General features: G+C 33.6%; 2 protein-coding genes across 12 annotated transcripts in view; both read left to right on the top strand.

Moving 5' to 3' along the window:
- Positions 1-11,658, top strand: part of LOC130446285 (uncharacterized protein CG45076-like) — a 47,231-nt gene extending 35,573 nt beyond the window's left edge. For 3 of the 10 annotated variants that reach the window (XM_056782443.1, XM_056782439.1, XM_056782436.1), the window contains 6 exons: positions 1,553-1,662; positions 3,075-3,205; positions 5,110-5,247; positions 10,046-10,262; positions 10,348-10,519; positions 10,580-11,658. In XM_056782443.1, the coding sequence (XP_056638421.1) occupies positions 1,553-1,662; positions 3,075-3,205; positions 5,110-5,247; positions 10,046-10,262; positions 10,348-10,519; positions 10,580-11,395 (1,584 nt within the window). In that variant the 3' untranslated portion in view covers positions 11,396-11,658. Of the gene's footprint in view, positions 1-1,176; positions 1,402-1,552; positions 1,663-3,074; positions 3,206-5,076; positions 5,248-10,045; positions 10,263-10,347; positions 10,520-10,579 lie in introns of all 10 variants that reach the window. The other 7 variants (XM_056782437.1, XM_056782442.1, XM_056782435.1 and 4 more) reach the window with 3 other exon arrangements.
- Positions 11,659-14,221: 2,563 nt separating this feature from the next.
- LOC130446849 (uncharacterized) lies at positions 14,222-17,866 on the top strand. 2 transcript variants are annotated; one of them, XM_056783343.1, is made up of 3 exons: positions 14,222-14,331; positions 17,389-17,542; positions 17,600-17,866. In XM_056783343.1, the coding sequence occupies exons 1-3, from the start codon at positions 14,246-14,248 to the stop codon at positions 17,744-17,746; spliced, it is 387 nt and encodes a 128-aa protein (XP_056639321.1). In that variant the 5' UTR covers positions 14,222-14,245; the 3' UTR covers positions 17,747-17,866. The 2 variants fall into 2 exon arrangements, with proteins under 2 accessions (XP_056639321.1, XP_056639320.1); XM_056783342.1 differs by lacking the exon at positions 14,222-14,331 and adding an exon at positions 14,349-14,800.
- The last annotated feature ends 207 nt before the right edge of the window (positions 17,867-18,073 follow it).

The following is an 18,073-nucleotide window of genomic DNA, read 5'->3' as shown; positions in this document are numbered from 1 at the left end:
AGTGATCCAGATTGATTCGGATTCGTTTGGTGTGAAAGGGGCCTTACGGTAATGTCGAATTCAATTTCGGTAATTTTATACTATCGCGGTCCCCTCGTTTTTTATCCAAAATCTACGTTTTCATGGCGGATTTATGCAAATGCAACGAGTTTCGAGTATTTACTGATGTCTACGTCGTTATTTACAATTAGGGTGCCTTTCAGTTTTGAATTGGAGTAGACCAAAGTGTTGAAGACCTCCATATTTTGGATTTTGTTTCAAAGTAAGCTTGTAACAATCTTTCTATGAAGCTGTTTATGCTTTTTTTAGTACGCCAGTTCATAAAAGAATTATATTCTTTTAAACACTGTTCATCGGATTTCTCAGGGATAAGATTCATAGTCGCTGCAGTTGCCGATTCAACAACATCTTCTGGTGTGCAGTTTAATCTTTCTTCGCTATTACTTTTCATCACTAATAATAATAATACTACACTTCTTTTAATTTGACACAAAACGGATTTTTTTAAACGAATATCAAGAAATAAAGGGGTGACAGTTCATAACCCACTATTTTGATACAACAATTTTATAATTGCATTGAAAAATGACACGTTTTTTCACGCTTTTTGAAATGTAATGCAATTGAATGAAAAAAATTGAATATTATAACGGACGTAGAAAAAATAGTTTAATAAACAGTGTCCTGTGTTCGTAATAATCATGCTTGACGGTTTGATAAACCTTTTTGTGACAAAGATACAAATTCATTGCCTGCAAACATTCTTCAATGTGGCGTTAATTCATTTGTAATGTGTTGTTTGATAATACGTTCAGTTTTTATAATTTTAAATTATTTTTAAGGTACATTTAAGTGGTTATAAGATATTTATTATCCATTTAATCGAATTGAACAATATTGGACAGATTTTCGATTAAATAAAATCTACTATGATCTTCAATTCACTATTACCTTAAAATTTTGTCTCCTATAGAGTTATTTTGGTTAACAAATCTTCGAATTTATTAATATATACGACGCATTGATTGCAAAACCTACGAAAATTTATTTAAAGTTATTAAAACCCCTAAATTGTTTCTCTTGGCTGATAGACAAATATACCAAGATAGAAATAATCACTTGATTGTACTAGTTGTTAAGAAAATATAGTTTGTTTTTAACTCTATTGGTTTGCAGAAAATGATTTTCCTACGAGATCCGATAAGTAACATTAGAGAATACAGGATTTATCCTACTCAATCGTATCTTCGTCACAAAATATACAAACCGCTTAGCTTGTATTGTGATTATTACGAACCGATTCGTTCCCTGTTTTGGGACACTTCGTATTGGCCCCTATATAAAACTGTTGGATCGCTAGAAGCGCAATGTAATAAAGGAACCGGCGATAGATTACAAAAAGTAAGTATTCAATTACCAAAAATATACAAAAGTTATGTAATTAGGGCTAAAATAACATAATAACGTCAATCCAAATAACTGCTTCTTGCCGAAACGCCGCTTCAATTAACACATGTTTGGATAAGTTTCTGAATTTACTATTAATTTTCAGATATTCGATGACGAAACAAGGTTGATTCGCGCACAAACGGCGTCTCTGTTGAAACGGATTCATGACCCGGTTCCTCGTGTTCGCTCCAGCTGGCCATTAACGGTCACGAGGTAAGTCCAAATCTCTCAAATCAATGTTTGAAACTGATTATTTTGTTTGACATGAGTCAAATCGGGCGATTTAACCGGCCATTCGATCGTTGCACGTCTTCCAATCCACCTATCGGGAAAACCTTTAAATACTTTCTAACTGTACGTGCAATAGATCGATCTATCTCATCTGGATCATTAACATCATGAAAAAGTCTTTGTTATCTACCTAACCTTTAACTGTGCACTCAAAAAAATAATGACTATTAATTTTTTTGTTGATAATACCAGCCCAAAACGGTGAGGATTTTCTCTGCTCCAATATCTACAGTTCTTTTGATGATTAACATCGCTTCTGTCCATCATCAAATCACATAATTCTTGTCTTCTATCAGGACCACTTCCGAATAAACTGAACTTTGTAAGGATAGTATTTGACCGTGTATTAGATACGAGGCATATTTTTTAAGTAAGTACCGTTTTGGAATTAAAAAAAGAAGTGCAAACATATCCCCTCATAAAATTCTGCCGCTTGAATTGTTAACCACTGTATCACAACTGTTTTGACTTCGTTATCGTCTTGAAGATGCTGACCGCCCAGGTGTTTCTTCAAGTGCAGGAAATGGTTAGGGCTTAAGGGAGGATGATCTAGAGATTCCCAAAGATTCAATGAGATCTTTCGTCTGATTAGCCACATGTGAACGGGTATTGTCATACCCTTACTCAACTTGCCACGTCTTTTGTTCTGGATTGCAAGACGCAGATTGTTCAATGTCTCACAATAAGACGCTGCATTGATTGTCTCATTGCGAGGCCGAAGCTCCACTAGCAATACTCCTTTTCTGCTCCAAAAAACTGTGCACATGATTTTCCAGGCAGAAATTGTTTGCTTAAACTTCACTTTTTTGGGTGATAATGAATGTCGAATGTTTCGATTCTGGTGTGACGTAGGCCACCCATGTTTCGTCACCAGTAACAATTTGGTCTAAAAAATCTTCACTTTCATTGTGGTACCGCTCAAGGAATGTCAATGTCATCTTTAAATGCTCTCACCCGTATCCTTACCATTCCATCACTCATAATGTTTTGTCCATACACTTCACAGATCTCACGATGAATATCAATCGATTTTACGCCTTTAGCACTGAGAAATCGTATAACAGCCCGTACTTCACAATCGGCGGGACTCACGATTGTCGGAGGCATCTTAAACACTCAGTAAACAACGTACACAATGAAGAATCAGACTGTAATGGCGTCAGTGCGTAGACAAGAGATGTAGCTAAACAACGCGCATGTGCGGAACGCTGACCTTGGAATTGCGGTGGCGGAATCGCAAGACGGTATTTACTCAAAAAATATGCCTCGTAAATTTGTTGGTCAAATCTAACCACCTTATACCATAAAAGAAATGACGAACGTTTTCTTTTCAGATATAACTACGACGACGGTTTACCTGCAAGATTGTCTAATGACAATTATATTCATCGCCTTCTAATAACATCACCCTCGTCTAAAACCGAGTACACTACTTATTTTACCGAACCCGTTAAAAAATATATCGGTGAGTTGAGTAGGAGCTTTTCCCCGAACCACGCGATATCTATTCGCAACCATATTGATCGATTATAAAGCTATACGTACACGCTTTGCATGCTCGAGCTTACATTTCATTGTGGTTCGGGGAAATGACCAAACAGAATGTGGAAAACTGCAGCTCGCAATAAAGAAATATATATTAACGAAGTACAAGATATTATTAAGTTTTAAATTAAATAATAATAATAATCTTGTTGTTTCTGAAGATGTAATGAAGCTCTAACTTCGTTAATATATTCAAAAGGTCTGTAGAAACAAAAAACTCAAAATAATGTTATCTTGTATGTCAGAAGAAGAGATATTAAGTTGAAAACAATTTGAAATAAATGTAAAAATAACAAACCGCACCGAAAAATCTCTAAATATACAAGATCTAAAGTCAGTAACAGAAAACAAAGTAGATAAATAGCTTTAGAATTCAAATTATATTTATTCTGCATTTCCAACAATCTTCTGCAAGGCCCAGATTCGTCCATTTTTAAGATACGCCATCTAAGCATACCCTGAAGAGACTCGATTCAATACAAAAGAGAACAGTTAGAGTTATAGATGATCGAGAATTGATCTGAAACTTGGACAGCTTGATCCTCCGAGCTGTTTAAAAAATCCAGTTCGTAGTAGTTTTTGCAAGCAGACGTTGTTCATGAGCATCGAATTCACCTGTAGATAACTAGAACTTTAATTTATCGCGTCTTATTTCTTTGGAGCAATGCAATAATGTGGAATCAGCTACCAAGGTACGTCTTTTCCGAGCATTATAACCTACAGAATAGCCTTTGAATTCACATTCGATTTATTCTGCATTTACAACAACTTCTAATCTTCTGTAGGCCCAGAGTCGTCCATTTTTAGGATAATTGGAGCTCGATATCCAAGCATACCTTGAAGATACTCGATTCAATACAAAGGAGAACAGTTAGAGTTATAGATCATCGAGAATTGATCTGAAACTTGGACAGCTTGATCTTCCGAGCTGTTTAAAAAAATCCAGTTCGTAGTAGTTTTTGCAAGCAGACGTTGTTCATGAGCATCGAATTCACCTGTAGATAACCATAACTTTAATTTATCGCGTCTCATTTCTTTGGAGAAATGCAATAATGTGGAATCAGCTACCAGGGCACGTATTTTCCGAGCATTACAACCTATAGAAGTTTAAGATAAATATCTACAGGCATCTCCACGTGGCTAGCACCACTAGAATTATACGAGTGCGAAGAAGTGTGTTTGTTTCTTACATAAAAAACCGCTCATCTATTATATTAATTGCTACTTATACTTTTTTCGGTTTATATTCTAACTTCTTATAGGAAAATTCTGAAAACATAATTCAAGTTTGTTGTACAGACCTTTTAATTCGAAAACTGCCAATGCTTTGTCATTTGCATTTGCATATCCATTAATTTATAAAAAATTCAATCTCTCAACTAATTTAGAACTATTGCAGTATTCTAAAAAGTAGGTATTCATAATTTTTATAGAAATGTAATTGTCACAAAAGGAATAAAATAAAAATTAGTATCATAATCGATTAGTATTTCTTTTTTAATTCTTCTATCTTCTGCCTTTTCTCCACTTACTGCCTTGTCCTTTTTTCACGTAATCCCACAGTCTTTAACGACCTAATTTTTTATATCATATCCTGCTTTCCTCTCAGATATATTATCATGTTCATTCCGTTATTTTCTACTTTTTAATCTTTCAATCATCAATGTCGTTACTCAGTCAAATTATCGTGTTTTGCTGCTTGGAAATAAAGCTTGATCTCACCCCAGCTGGCGCTTCATAAAACAAAATCGTTTTCCTCATTCTGATTATCCTGGTGCATGTATCTCCCAGGAGCTGGTCATCTAGCATCTGTATCCTACGCAGGCGATAGAGTTTACAGTCGCAGACCGCATCTCTATCTTTACGAAGATCCATTAAAGAGCGATATCCAGCTGTTGAGCTATTACATCAACAGATTCAAGCAGGAAAAGGCAATTACTGGGAGCGGCGAATCTACCAAAGGTAAATGGTTGTTGTTTTGCAAATCATTTTCATAATTTACTCGCCGGAACATATTATTTGTATGAACAATAAAATTGATATTATATAAGATGATTTTTTTTCTCAATTTCAAAATTTCATAGTTTTTTTAAAAATAATTGTATTATTCAATTTCTTCGAATCTTGTAAATCGAAATATCGGGAAGATAAACTAAGCGTGACAATAAAAAACAAAATTTTGGAAAAATACTGGGATATGGTCGTACATAAAAAGTAGGAAAGGATAATTTATTTATTTATTTTTATCTAGATGCTTGAAAAATGATTTCATAATCAAAGATTCTAATACTGCGTATATATATATATATATATATATATATATATATATATGTATAGAAAAAAATCTTTATCAGATGTTGTGTATTATGTGTATTCATATTCTGTAACATTCATAACATTTTTTTTACTAACAATTTTCTTTTTGTATCTTTTTTGTATCTAATCTGTGTGTACTGACGTTGTTGATTTTCTTTTCCTTACAGTCCAAAACGCTGAATCTCCAGAAAAAAACGAAGAGAAGCCAGAAATTACGGAAATAACGGAATAATTTCTTCTTTCTTGTTGTTTTTACTTCTTATTCTTCTTCTTAGCTATTAACTGGCTTAAACAGGATAATTCGCACTTAATTTATTATATACTGCCATGTTAACTGTGTAATAAATATTGCACGAAAATTATTATTTTATGAAAATGATGATTTAATGGGCACTGTGTTGAATAAATTTTATTTTGTTAAATTTTGTTTTATTTCTGATTCATTATGATATATCTAATAAAATGTTAATAAATACGCTAAGTTTTTTGTGAAAATACAGGTGAATCATCTCGCGAGGGCACTGCTAATGAACGTTAGGTCGATGATGGGGCTCGCGGCGCCCTTACGAAAGTTACTCGTAGTCCTCTCATTCATCAAAATGAGGTTCAGTGTCGAGAAAACTTCTTGTACGGCTTCACCTCTCCTGTCCGTCTCGCGGCTTACCCATTCGATGGACCAGGCATAGAAATCTCCGGAGATGGCGGCTGGCTCGTGTCTTCTCACGTCCTCTGCTAAGATGCCGAGGAAGTTCTCAAACTCTTCGAATGATGCACTCGGTGGTGCGTAGCAGCTATATAGGTGAACCCCCCCTATCTTGGCCCTGACGAACCATCGGGTGGGGTTAGTAGGTAGCTGTTCGAACGGCAGTCTATAACATGCCCATATTGCTGCCTTTTTGTTGGTGTCTGAGACCCAAGGTTTAGTCTCAAGGTCAGTGTGTTGTTCATACAGCATTGCTACATCAACGCCCAGTTCTCTAACTCGCTGTGTGAGTAAGTCCTGGGCTGCCCTGCAGTGGTTGAGGTTAAGTTGGAGCACTCTCATTTTCCGTACTCAACACAGCTCTTCTGGCGTTTTGGAAGATAGGACATCTCCATCCCACGGCCGTATCCCCCTAGTCACTCTGTGGATCCTTCTCGCTGCAGAGAATGCAGCTGAAGGATTTTTGTACACTGTTGCATTATGCCCGTCTTGCCCGCAATTAAAGGAGGTCTTACTGCGGTCCACTTTCTTTCTGCAGTCAAGGGCTTTATGGCCAAAATGCCAGCACTCGAAGCATCTACTTGATGACACTTTCTCACGGACGCGGACTGTGCCCCAAACTACTCTGATCTTACTAAGCATCGCCGCTTTCCTCGCGTGGACGGCCGGCAAGCAGACCACCGCAATTTGCGACGAAGACCAGCTTTTTCTCAGGGATTTCACTGCGTTGGTGGTGAGATCCTTCAGGCCTGGGATATGGTCTTTCAGAAGTTTGATTACCTCATCTTTGTTTGCCCATTCGTCAAGGCCCATGACTTCTATTTCCGTCTCTGGAATCCTCCTCTTCTCTCAATTTTTTCCCCCACTTGTTTGAGGTTTGAGTCTGTTTTAACCTTCTGGATTATCTCCGCGTAGCTCAACGTATCTTCCAACTTGTGGAGTACCAATGCGTCCTCTTCTTGTTTTGTCAACCTTCACTCATTCGTGGTCTCCATCTTTCCCGCGCAGTGTGCGCTGGTTGCGCTCCGTGTCTCGCGAAGATGGTGCGAGATTATGTCCTCCGTCTCCATTCTGGTGTCTACATCGCTAGGTTTCTCCGTCGCACGACCCAGTTTCACGGGGATTATTCCTTCGGGGTATAGGCGCCTCTGCGATAGTTCGACGCCAGGTGGTGACTGGACTTTCCTCTTCTTCGTTTTGGGGCCATTCTGCATCCCCTGGAGCTGTGCTTGAATCGGCACCGGTGTCATCTTCGTCGCCGATTCTCGTGGCCACCTCTTGTCTAAACTTAGAGTGGTCTGCGTTTCATGAGAAGCCAGCTCCAGATCTGCGCCTAGTCTATCGTAGGCGGTTTGTATCCCGGCCACCAAGGTCTTTATCTCCTTGTGCACATTGTGTTTCGGCCCAATGAACTCCATCAGTTTTTTAAGCAGATGGCCAATCTTCTCGTACTGCGGTGGTTGGAGACAAAGACCTACGCTGGTCACGTCACCTTCACTACAGCTCTTCTGCGTGTTAAGGCTTGGTGTCAAGCCGAAACTACCAGTTTTCGCCGCTTGGCTTTTGTGTTTGCCGCAATTGTGATATTTTGTTCCCCCCTATCCTGGGAGCTTACGCTGGCCACCGAAGCTTTCACTCGATCGGAACCAACAGTGAGATTGGGACTCACCTGGGGTAATACTTGATGTTTTGAAATATCACTCATCTTGGAAAAAAGGTTTAGTTTAACAAGGGTACCTTCCCTTGGCTTTGGTTCGCCCTGAGTATTTTATTTCCTCAGCACCCTCCATTGCTGGCGAGCTTTCCCTATCCGCCACCTGGGAGGCGCTCGGTTGGGGTATGCTCCCCGTCAGAGAAGGTGACTCTGCCCGAGATGCAGAGGACATTCAATGTATTGGATTGCCAAAGACTAGAAAGAAAAACAATCGAATAGTAAAGAAAACTGGAATATTGGAAAGATATTGAGTGTTCAATTAAATTAATTATGATATATCAACGAAAACGTTAATAAATACTAATTTTTTTGTGAAAATACAGCTAAATCCAGTTGAAAAGACCGCAAATTGTATGTGAAAATTTTTTAAGAAGAGATTAATATTGAAAAGAACAATTAAGATCTGCTTCAACTAGATGATGATGCAGAGGACGTTCAAAGTATTGGATTGCCAAAGACTAGAAAGAAAAACAATCGAATAGTAAAGAAAACTGGATTATTTGAAAGATATTGAGTGTCTAACTAAACTTGAATATGGAAGCAGATAAAAATAATTTACTGTGAAACGAATGATAAAACTCTTATATTTAATGAAAGTTATGTTCAACATTTGATAGTAAACTTATCTATTCTTAGGTTAGGTAAACAGAGTATCTAAGTAATTAGTGCCAAAATGTCGGAAACGAGTTAAAAAATTTAAGATGTTAGAAACTGAAACTATTTTGATTTCACTAGTTTCCTTCGGATTTGAATAGATGAGGGACTAAATGGGATTTATGTCAGAATTCGGGAATACTGTTCCTCTAAAATCAGTAACGGGTCAAATTTCCTATTAATGGTGAAGTTTAATCTTTTACTGAAAAATGTTATAACCCAAAAATTTTCCATTTGTGTGATTCCATTTTTGTAGTATCTTCTTTAGAACATAAACAGTACCCACATTCAAATTCCTCCTTAACTATTCATTTATTGACTCCAGATTGTCAATTGTTAACAACTAGGCATAATCATCTGAATATATATGTCATAGCATACGAGGTTTATTCCAAAAGTCGTGGACGTTTTCAGTGAATTTGTAAGCATGGAAAACATTGTTTATCGTTATTTAATCCAATACTTTCATTTGAAAGGCTTTAGCTGAATCAATATACAACCTGAACTAGATTGTACTTTGAGTGAGATTGCTCCTTCGTTGTCAACGGTAAAGTATTGAATACAGTTTGAACCAAATGGGGTGGCGACTCAAAAAGTGCGGATAACGAATCAAACTTTTAGCAGACGAATTTCTGTATATTATTTACGTTATATATGGAAAAAAGCAAAAATTGGGAAGATGGACAGGTAAGTAGGACCAAACAAACCCAAAAATAAAATAATCGTTATTTGGTGTTCGAAGATGCTTCAAGTTATTTTTACATTTCCTATATTTGTTGTCTTTTTTTCTTATAATATATAAAGATTTTAGAACGTTTACAACATGAATTATATAAAACAAATTATCATTTGTTTCAATAATGATTACAGAAAACATTCGCAGAAATTTTTGGGTATTATGCTTAACGAGAGCTGATATACGTTTTATAGAAGATCTTGTAAGGCAAAATCTGATGAAAGTGTATTAACAAATCAGTTATTATGGACTGATGAAGTTCGAAAAGTGAAGACACTGTTAGAAAAAGTTGAGAAGAGTATTTTGGAAGTCAAAGAAAGAATAAAATACCCGAGATAGTTAGAATAAGCAATATTCCATGATTGAGCTACTGAATCTCGTTCTTCGAGGCAAAGTTTTAGATAGAATAAAACGTAACAAAAAAATATACATATAGGGTTGATTTTAATTTGGATACTATCAAAAATAACATATCTATATACCGTTTTTGAGAAATTGAAAGTGAAATGTGAAAAATCGTCAAGAAACTTCAAGATTGGAGATATCTAAAACATTCCCGATCATTATTTACAACAAATTTTTTTCTACAATCAAGAAAATTTTATAAATCTTATCTATATGTTATTATTTGTTTCAGCTCCGTTGAATCCAGCACGCGCTACTCGTAAATTCACTGCCAAAAGATTGGAAGATAATGAAGAAACTTCTAAAGAAATGCAAAAATTACGCGAAGCGAGAGCCGCCAGATTGGCGTTTATTAATGAAGAAGAAAAACGCGAGAGATCATCCGTAGCAGTAGACGACGCTGTTAAAGCTAAGAAAAAGAAAGAAGAAGAACGATTAGCGGAAGAAAAGTAAGAAGAATCATAATAATAATCATCATACAAGTTTCTTATTTTATTTGTTATATTACGCATATGGTGGTTTTATTTTTTATAGAGCTTTAGCAGAAGAGCAAGCTAGACGTGATGCCCAAAATAAAAAAGAAGAAGCAGCTAGGAGAGCCGAATTAGCAAGACAAGAAGAATTAGCAGCTCAAGCGGCAGCCGAAAGGGCAGCTGAGCTAGAACGACAAGCAGAATTGGCAAAACAAGAAGAATTAGCAAAACAGGTACCGAATGACACAGACTGTCCAATCGAAAACTATACTTATATTTTAATTTTTTTTAAGGCTGAAATAGAAAAAGCTCGTTTGGCGGAAGAAGAACGTATTCGCCAAGAAGAACAACGTCGCTTGGAGGAAGAAGCGAAAGCCGAGGAGGAAAGAAAACAACTTGAACGTCTCGAAGAACTCGCCCGACAAGCTGAAGAAGAAAAACAAGCCGAGCTCGCGCGACAAGCCGAAGAGCTTGCCGAATTAGCGAGACAAGAGGCTGAATTAGCCGAACAGGCTAAACGAGAAGCCGAACTAGCAGAATTAGCTCGACAAGAAGAAGAATTAGCCGAGTTAGCAAGACAACAAGCGGAGCTAGAAGAATTGGAGAGAAAAGAAAAAGAATTAGCCGAATTGGCCGAAAAAGCAAGAGAAGAGGCTGAAGCTGCACAAAGGGAAGCAGATGAAGCAGTTAAAGAAGAACTTAACGCAACAACGACAGCAGAAGAAGCGGAAAACGCGGAAGAAGAATTGGCTCAACAAGAAGCGGAACTGGCAGAATTGGAAAGGCAACAAGCTGAATTAGACGCGCTCGAAGCTGAAGCGCAAGCTCTTGAATCTGATCAACCTGATCCGGAACCCGAGCCGGAACTTAAACCTGATTATACGGAAGAAGAGGATGAAGAAGAAGCTAAAAGGCAAAGAGAAATGGACGAATTAATACAACAAAAATTCGAATTAGCGGAACTCGAAAGACAACAAGCCGAACTTGACGCTCTCGATGCAGAAGCTAGAGCTTTAGCTGGAGATGCTTCCGAAGCCGGTGACGATGAAGAAGAACCGGCGATAGCCGAAGATACACCGGTACAATCTGACGTCGAAGATGATAATTAAATTTGTTTTTCTTCTCTTCTCTTTGTTAAGTTTGTTGATATTTATTTAGGTTTAGAATAATTTTTTTATATATTTTCCGCTAGTTTTATTGTTTTTTTTTACATGCTTATTATCCTCACATTTATCGATCGCATTTCTTTGTTTCTTTTTTCTGTTGATTTATCTTTTTATTGGGATTGTTATACAGTCTTTAAAGTAATAAAGCATTTGACGACGCAATCGCTCTATTTATAATTTCGGTTTAATAAATGTTGTTGTTGTAAAAAAATGTTGTTTTTATTTATTTATTACAGTGAAAAACCTACACAGAAAAGTGCATACAATGTTTTTTATATTAATGCCTACAAAAAAGGTTTTTCTTTTCGAAATTAAATACAAAAGAACCGAAAGTTAAGAAGTTCTAGCGAAAATTTTGATTTTGAAAACGTGTTATTTAACTCTAGCTTCATTTTAATTTTCCGTGGACAATATTTTTACGTGCTTCGTAAAATTTCGTTGTTTTTACCCTAATTATTTGGGTTTTCCGTAAACGATGTCGGCTTATGTTTAAATACCCCTTTTCAAGTTTCCTTATTAACCGTAATTGGAATATCATGGAAATACTTGGCACCTTAACGTAATTTTATACTTCCGTTCTTGAACTAAAGATAAACGAGAGTCGGAAGAAAATTTAATTCAGGATTGTCAAGGACCCTCTATCCTGTCATCGCGTCTCTTTGTTATATGACGCAAACGGATCAAATCGCAAAAAATCTCTTTAATTATTTTCAATTGATCACGGAATGAAGTGTACAAATACTTTCGAAGACATGATAATCCGTCTCGCTTAAAATATTGAATTTTTTTATCCTTGTTTATCATAAGTCCAAATCAATTTTTTCCGGTTAATTTCACTTATCAATCATCGATTTTTATGGGAACCATTGTCGGATAAGATTATAATTTCATATATATGATCATTCTAGAACTTTTTATATATTTATATATATTTTTTATCTCTTATAATAAATTGCATTCATTTTAGAAGTTTTTAGATCGTTCTAGAAATTTCTAGAACGTTCTCAAACAATCTAAATCGATCATAATAAATTGATTTCATTTTAGAACTTTCCTCATGATTCGCGAAATTTTTAGAACATTCTAAGTCGATTTAAATAGTTGGCAGTCATTTTAGAAGTTTCTAGATCGTTCTAGAGATTTCTAGAACGTTCTCGAACATTCTAAATCGATCGTAATAAATTGTTCTCATTTTGGAACTTTCCTGATCATTCGGGAAATCTCTTTGAACATTATAACTCGATTTTTAGAACTTTCTGGAACATTTTAAGTCGATTATAATAATTTTCATTTATTTTCGAACTTTCTATATAATTCCAGCATTTTTAAGACTTTCCAGATCATTCTAAAGCGATCTTAATAAATTGCTCTGATTTTGCAACTTTACTGATCATTCGCGAAATTTATCTGAACATTCTAAGTCGATTATAATAGTTGGCGCTCATTTTAGAACTTTCTAAATAATTCTAGAACTTTTTAAAACTTCCTAGATCATTCTAAATGGATCATAATAAATTGCACTCATTTTGTGAGTAAATTATAGAATTATAAATTTTTAGTTTAAATGATGTCTAGACTCGACTAAAGCATATTATAAACTTTTCATATGATTTATGTTGGACTCATAAGACCAATAAGAAACTTAAATATATAAGAAATGAACAAATTTCACTTCAAATCATTTTTTCGTCTAATTTTCCTATCCTTTTTTAGGTTCGTTTATTATCTTTTCCAAATCTTTCAATAATATATTGATTATTTTCTTATTTAGATAAATTTACGTATTTATCTTATCTATTAAAAAGATTTACGTTCATTTAAATTAATATAAGTAATTATTCGTTATAATATTTTCTAAATGCTGCAAAATACAAGCGAAAATTATTATTTAGTAGTTAAAATAAAAGAAAAACAACTTGATACGTTAATGAAACTCGAAATACGTATAACATTAATCAACACTACTTGTTTTATTATTCATCAAGTTATTTTCAATGCCTGCCTCGAAATTTCTCATTTGTCTTTTTATCGACTACCAACAGGTGCCTCAAAGTAACTATTATATTAGTATTTCGATTATTATTACCAATAAATTTTATGGACTAGCAGATATTTCGTCGAAAAAACCACGGAATAACTTGAGATAAAGATATACGCTTGGAAGTAATACCATTTCCAATTCTATTGAATACAAATTTTTCACAGATACTTCCAAAATTATTACGAAATATGTTACAGATTTGATTTCAATAGGTAAATGATTGTGCAATTTTTTGCATTTGCAAGTATCGAGCCCTCAACTCATTCCAAACGTGAAGTTGGTAGGAACAACAATATTTTTAAAATTAAAGAAGTTGGCTTATGAATTAGGCATACGGATTCACCAAGCTACTCTTTTGGATCTTATTATTTGTTTCGCCTGAGTATTTAACGTACTCTGGTTTGTTATGAATCCACATCTTCGTAGCTCACTGTTGTACAGATGTAGCTTCCCTCTAGTTTTCAACCAATCAATTTTTCATTAAAAACCAAATGTGAAGCTAATATTTCCAAATTTACCGTATCTACAATTTTTGTATGTTTCGATTTGATTTTTAGTTCGGTTTATAATTCAAATTTTCGTTATACCTTGTACATAGAGGACGATAATTAACCTGTACGTAAAAAGATAAAAAATATTTATCATTTCTACACACTCTTGTGTTGAAGTACTTCAATATAAACCCCACTTTCATTTTATAAATATTATTTTTCTATTATTAATTGATAAGTTAGTGTATAAAATCATAAATTATGGAAAATACACAACAATGTTCGATTCCTGAAGATAACTCTCAAGATATTATAGTCAGTAAAATCTTAAAATGTGGTAATTTCACGTAAGTCTTGTATCATCTTCATTAATATTTTTAATATAAGTAATCATAAGATTGATTACGACTTTCTTTATAACAAGTCGATTTTTGTAAATTTAAATAAAAACTAAAATTGACATGACAATTAATTTCCCCCAAACTATTATTATATTTTCGTATTCATAATTAAATAAGGGTGTGAATTGATAATCGTCGAATTTTCCGATGACGAATCAATTGACTAAACTAGTATGAAAGGAGGGGTGTGTAGGATTTTCATCAGACAGTTTCCTTTCGAAAATTTTCCGAAGTTTAAGCGCGTTCCTATCATTTCCCACATTATTGGTTTGGATTATACTTCAAGTAAACGTGTTCGAGCAACTGGAATCTCTCCAAATCTCGACGTCGTTTGGTTCAGTTTACGCGGGATTCGTTATTGTTTTTATATTAAAACTAACATGGAAGATTTTTCGTGCAGATTATCGTGTTTGAGGTAAGGCTCGAAAATATTTGATTGTTTATTTGTTTTAAATGAATCAGAACTAACACATAAATCAACCCTTGCAACTATTAAATAGATATCTTCATAATAATAATTCAAACAACCTTTTTTTTCATATATAAATCCTTTTTTTTTCTTTTGTTCATGCTTTGTTTTGTTGTATTTATATATTTTCAACTGTCAATAAGAAAAATATTTTGCAATTAATGAATCCTAAAGTTCCTTTCAACTGTATCTTTGTACTATTTACATACCCACACATATTTGTCAACATTTCATCCACTTTTCTTTATTATAGTTTACCTAAAGAAAAAATGCAGATTATGACTTTGTTGTTAACATATTTAAAGTGAAAATTTTGATTAGACATCAACCCAAATAATCGACTTTACTTTTGTATCTACCCGCAAAATTTCATGCAAATTGAATGAATGAATAAACATTTTTTTTTCTTTCTAAAATAACCAAAGTCGAATATAATGTACGTCATAGTTGGAAGAGTTATTTTTATCACAGGAAATACGGGGTGTTTCTATATTCAGTACTTATTTTAAAAATAAAGAGATTGAACGTAAAATTTTTGAATAGTATGAAGTAGCAGAAAATGTTTTAACACGTTTTATCATCTACACACTGTCTATGGTTTTATTAACCCTTGTTTCTTATTTGTATATATATAGGGTGACTCATTAAAAACGTACAAGCCTGATGTTTATAAAATTATATTCTATGCACTTGTTTAGATTAGATATTAAAAGTTTTTGTTTGATTTTTGATTTTAGAAACATTTTTCTCATACTTAGTAAGCTCAAATTCAATTTATCGTTTATTGAACGTTTGTTTTATTAATATAACAAAATCAAGTTCATTTTAAGGACCTAAAAGGAGCAAAAAACGAAAGTGAGTTCTGGTAAATCAGCGAGAACTTTTCTGAAACTACAACTCGAGTTCAGGTGGATCAACTATTATTTGATTAAAGATCTAAACTCAGAACGAGATTTAGATCACAGTTTCTTAACATCGCATCCAATTTTCGGGTATATTGAAAGTTTTCGTTTGATTTTGAATTTTCCATATTTTATAAGCTCAAATTCAATTGATCGTTTATTGAACGTTTGATTTATGATTATAAAAGATAAAGTTCATTTTAAGGACCTAAAAGGATCAAAAAACGAAAGTGAGTTTTAGTAAATCAGCGAGAGCTTTTCTGAAAATACAACTCGAGTTCAGGTGGATAAACTATCAGTTGATTGAGGATCCAAACTCAGAACGAGATTTAGATCACAGTTTCTGAACATGGCATCCGATTTTCTATGGAAATTTCATGTAAATGTTCAAAAGAAACATCGCAGGTTTTCAGGATATTAAAAGTTTTCGTTTGATTTTGAATTTTCCATATTTTATAAGCTCAAATTCAATTGATCGTTTATTGAACGTTTGATTTATCGATATAACAAGATCAAGTTTATTTTAAGGACCTAAAGGGAGCGAAAAATGGAAGCAAATTTTGGTAAATCAGCGAGAACTTTTCTGAAACTACAACTCGAGTTCAGGTGGATCACTTATCAGTTGATTGAGGATCCAAACTCAGAACGAGATTTAGATTACAGTTTCTGAACATCGCATCCAATTTTCGTTGGAAATTCCATGTAAATGTTCAAAAGAAACATCGCAAGTTTTCAGGATATTAAAAGTTTTCGATTAAACAACCCTTCAGCTTTATTATTTTACAATTGAAATGATTAGAAGAAGACCTAAAATATATAATTTCGGAACGCTAATGAAACTGCCGATCGATTCGTTCATGGTGTTTACGAAAACTATCAATAAACATGCCAAATCGTTAAGACTCAAATTTATTATAATGATTACGCAAATAAAAATTCGAAAATATTTGTTAACTAAACGCAAAAAGGATCTCGAGGAATTTATTTTAATTGAAACGAAAATTTTATGTTAGGTATTCACCGAGACAAATTTCGCGTGTAAAAATAACCGAGATAGCATTCGTAAATGCTCTTCAAAATCGTCCTCTAAAAATAGATAAAATTATCCAGGAATATTTATAATAAAGTTTATAATGAATAAACGATCGAAACTTGGACAACACGCGAGTGGAATTTCTTTTTATATAAATATTTTCTTTTGTATTAAGTGGGACTTTAACATAATATAATTTGAATAATAATTGTCGAATGGAAATCATGTTTGTTTGGTGTATTATTTTCATTTTACATCGTATGACATCGTTTTCTTTAATAATAAATTATCAGTTTCATTAAAAAACATCGTTAATTTAATTAATATGAATTATTTTAAAATACTCCCATTTTTATCCAAATAAACGTAATTTATTATCATAATAGCGTAATAGATATCCTTGGATTATATTTAAGAGAAAAATTTAACTTTTATGACGTAAGTACAAAAAATAACAATCTTTCTATATTTATTTTTTTTTCAATTTATCGTAAATTATTTTTAAAATATGAAATAAAAGCATGAAACTTATGAATAAACTAACTTTTGTTAAGTGGAATCTTTTCAATGGAATATTTATTTAATTATTTTTTTTTCAGTATAATAGTTGATGATGTGGATGATAAAAAAAATTGTTCTCAAGCTCAAACAAAAAATGAAACTCGCGTCTCCGGTGAACCTGAAACTACCCTACATAATGTTGATAACCCTTACCCCAAGCAAGTATTAGATGATGCGATTCGAGACATTTTAGTAAGTATTTTATTATTTTATGAAAATTATTGTCGAAATTTAATTTATATTTCGTAGAAAGAGGCGGAATTGAGAAAATTCGAGTTCAGGAAACTTCTCGATGAACACGATGCTCTAGTAGAGAATCTCAAAAAAATGGAGAATGATCAACCCGATAGGAGAAATTTCATAAATAACGTTGCCAAATCACCCATATCGGCGTGATCCCAAAGAAAAAAAAATACTAAGTGATAATTTATTTTATTTCATCAAAAGACCCTTACTTTCAAATATTATTTATTATAAATTAAGGTAATTTTCTAATAAATATACAAGAAAAAATTGTATTTTTGTACGATCTTTATAGTTATTACGATATCAGTGAATTCGAAAAAACTACACGGAGAAAAATATTTAACTTCTAAATATTTATCTATTATTCATATTTTCTCGCGATAACAAACATCTAGTTAGTAAAAAAAATAGTTGAAGCATATAATTAGAGTCTATAGATCAGTTAATAAATCCATCTATTATATAAGTCAACCTGAA

This window comes from Diorhabda sublineata, chromosome 7 (genome assembly GCF_026230105.1).
Source record: "Diorhabda sublineata isolate icDioSubl1.1 chromosome 7, icDioSubl1.1, whole genome shotgun sequence".
In the NCBI taxonomy this organism is placed as follows: domain Eukaryota; kingdom Metazoa; phylum Arthropoda; class Insecta; order Coleoptera; family Chrysomelidae; genus Diorhabda; species Diorhabda sublineata.
Note: the sequence above shows the minus strand (reverse complement) of the source record. Positions and strands in the feature narration are given on the sequence as shown.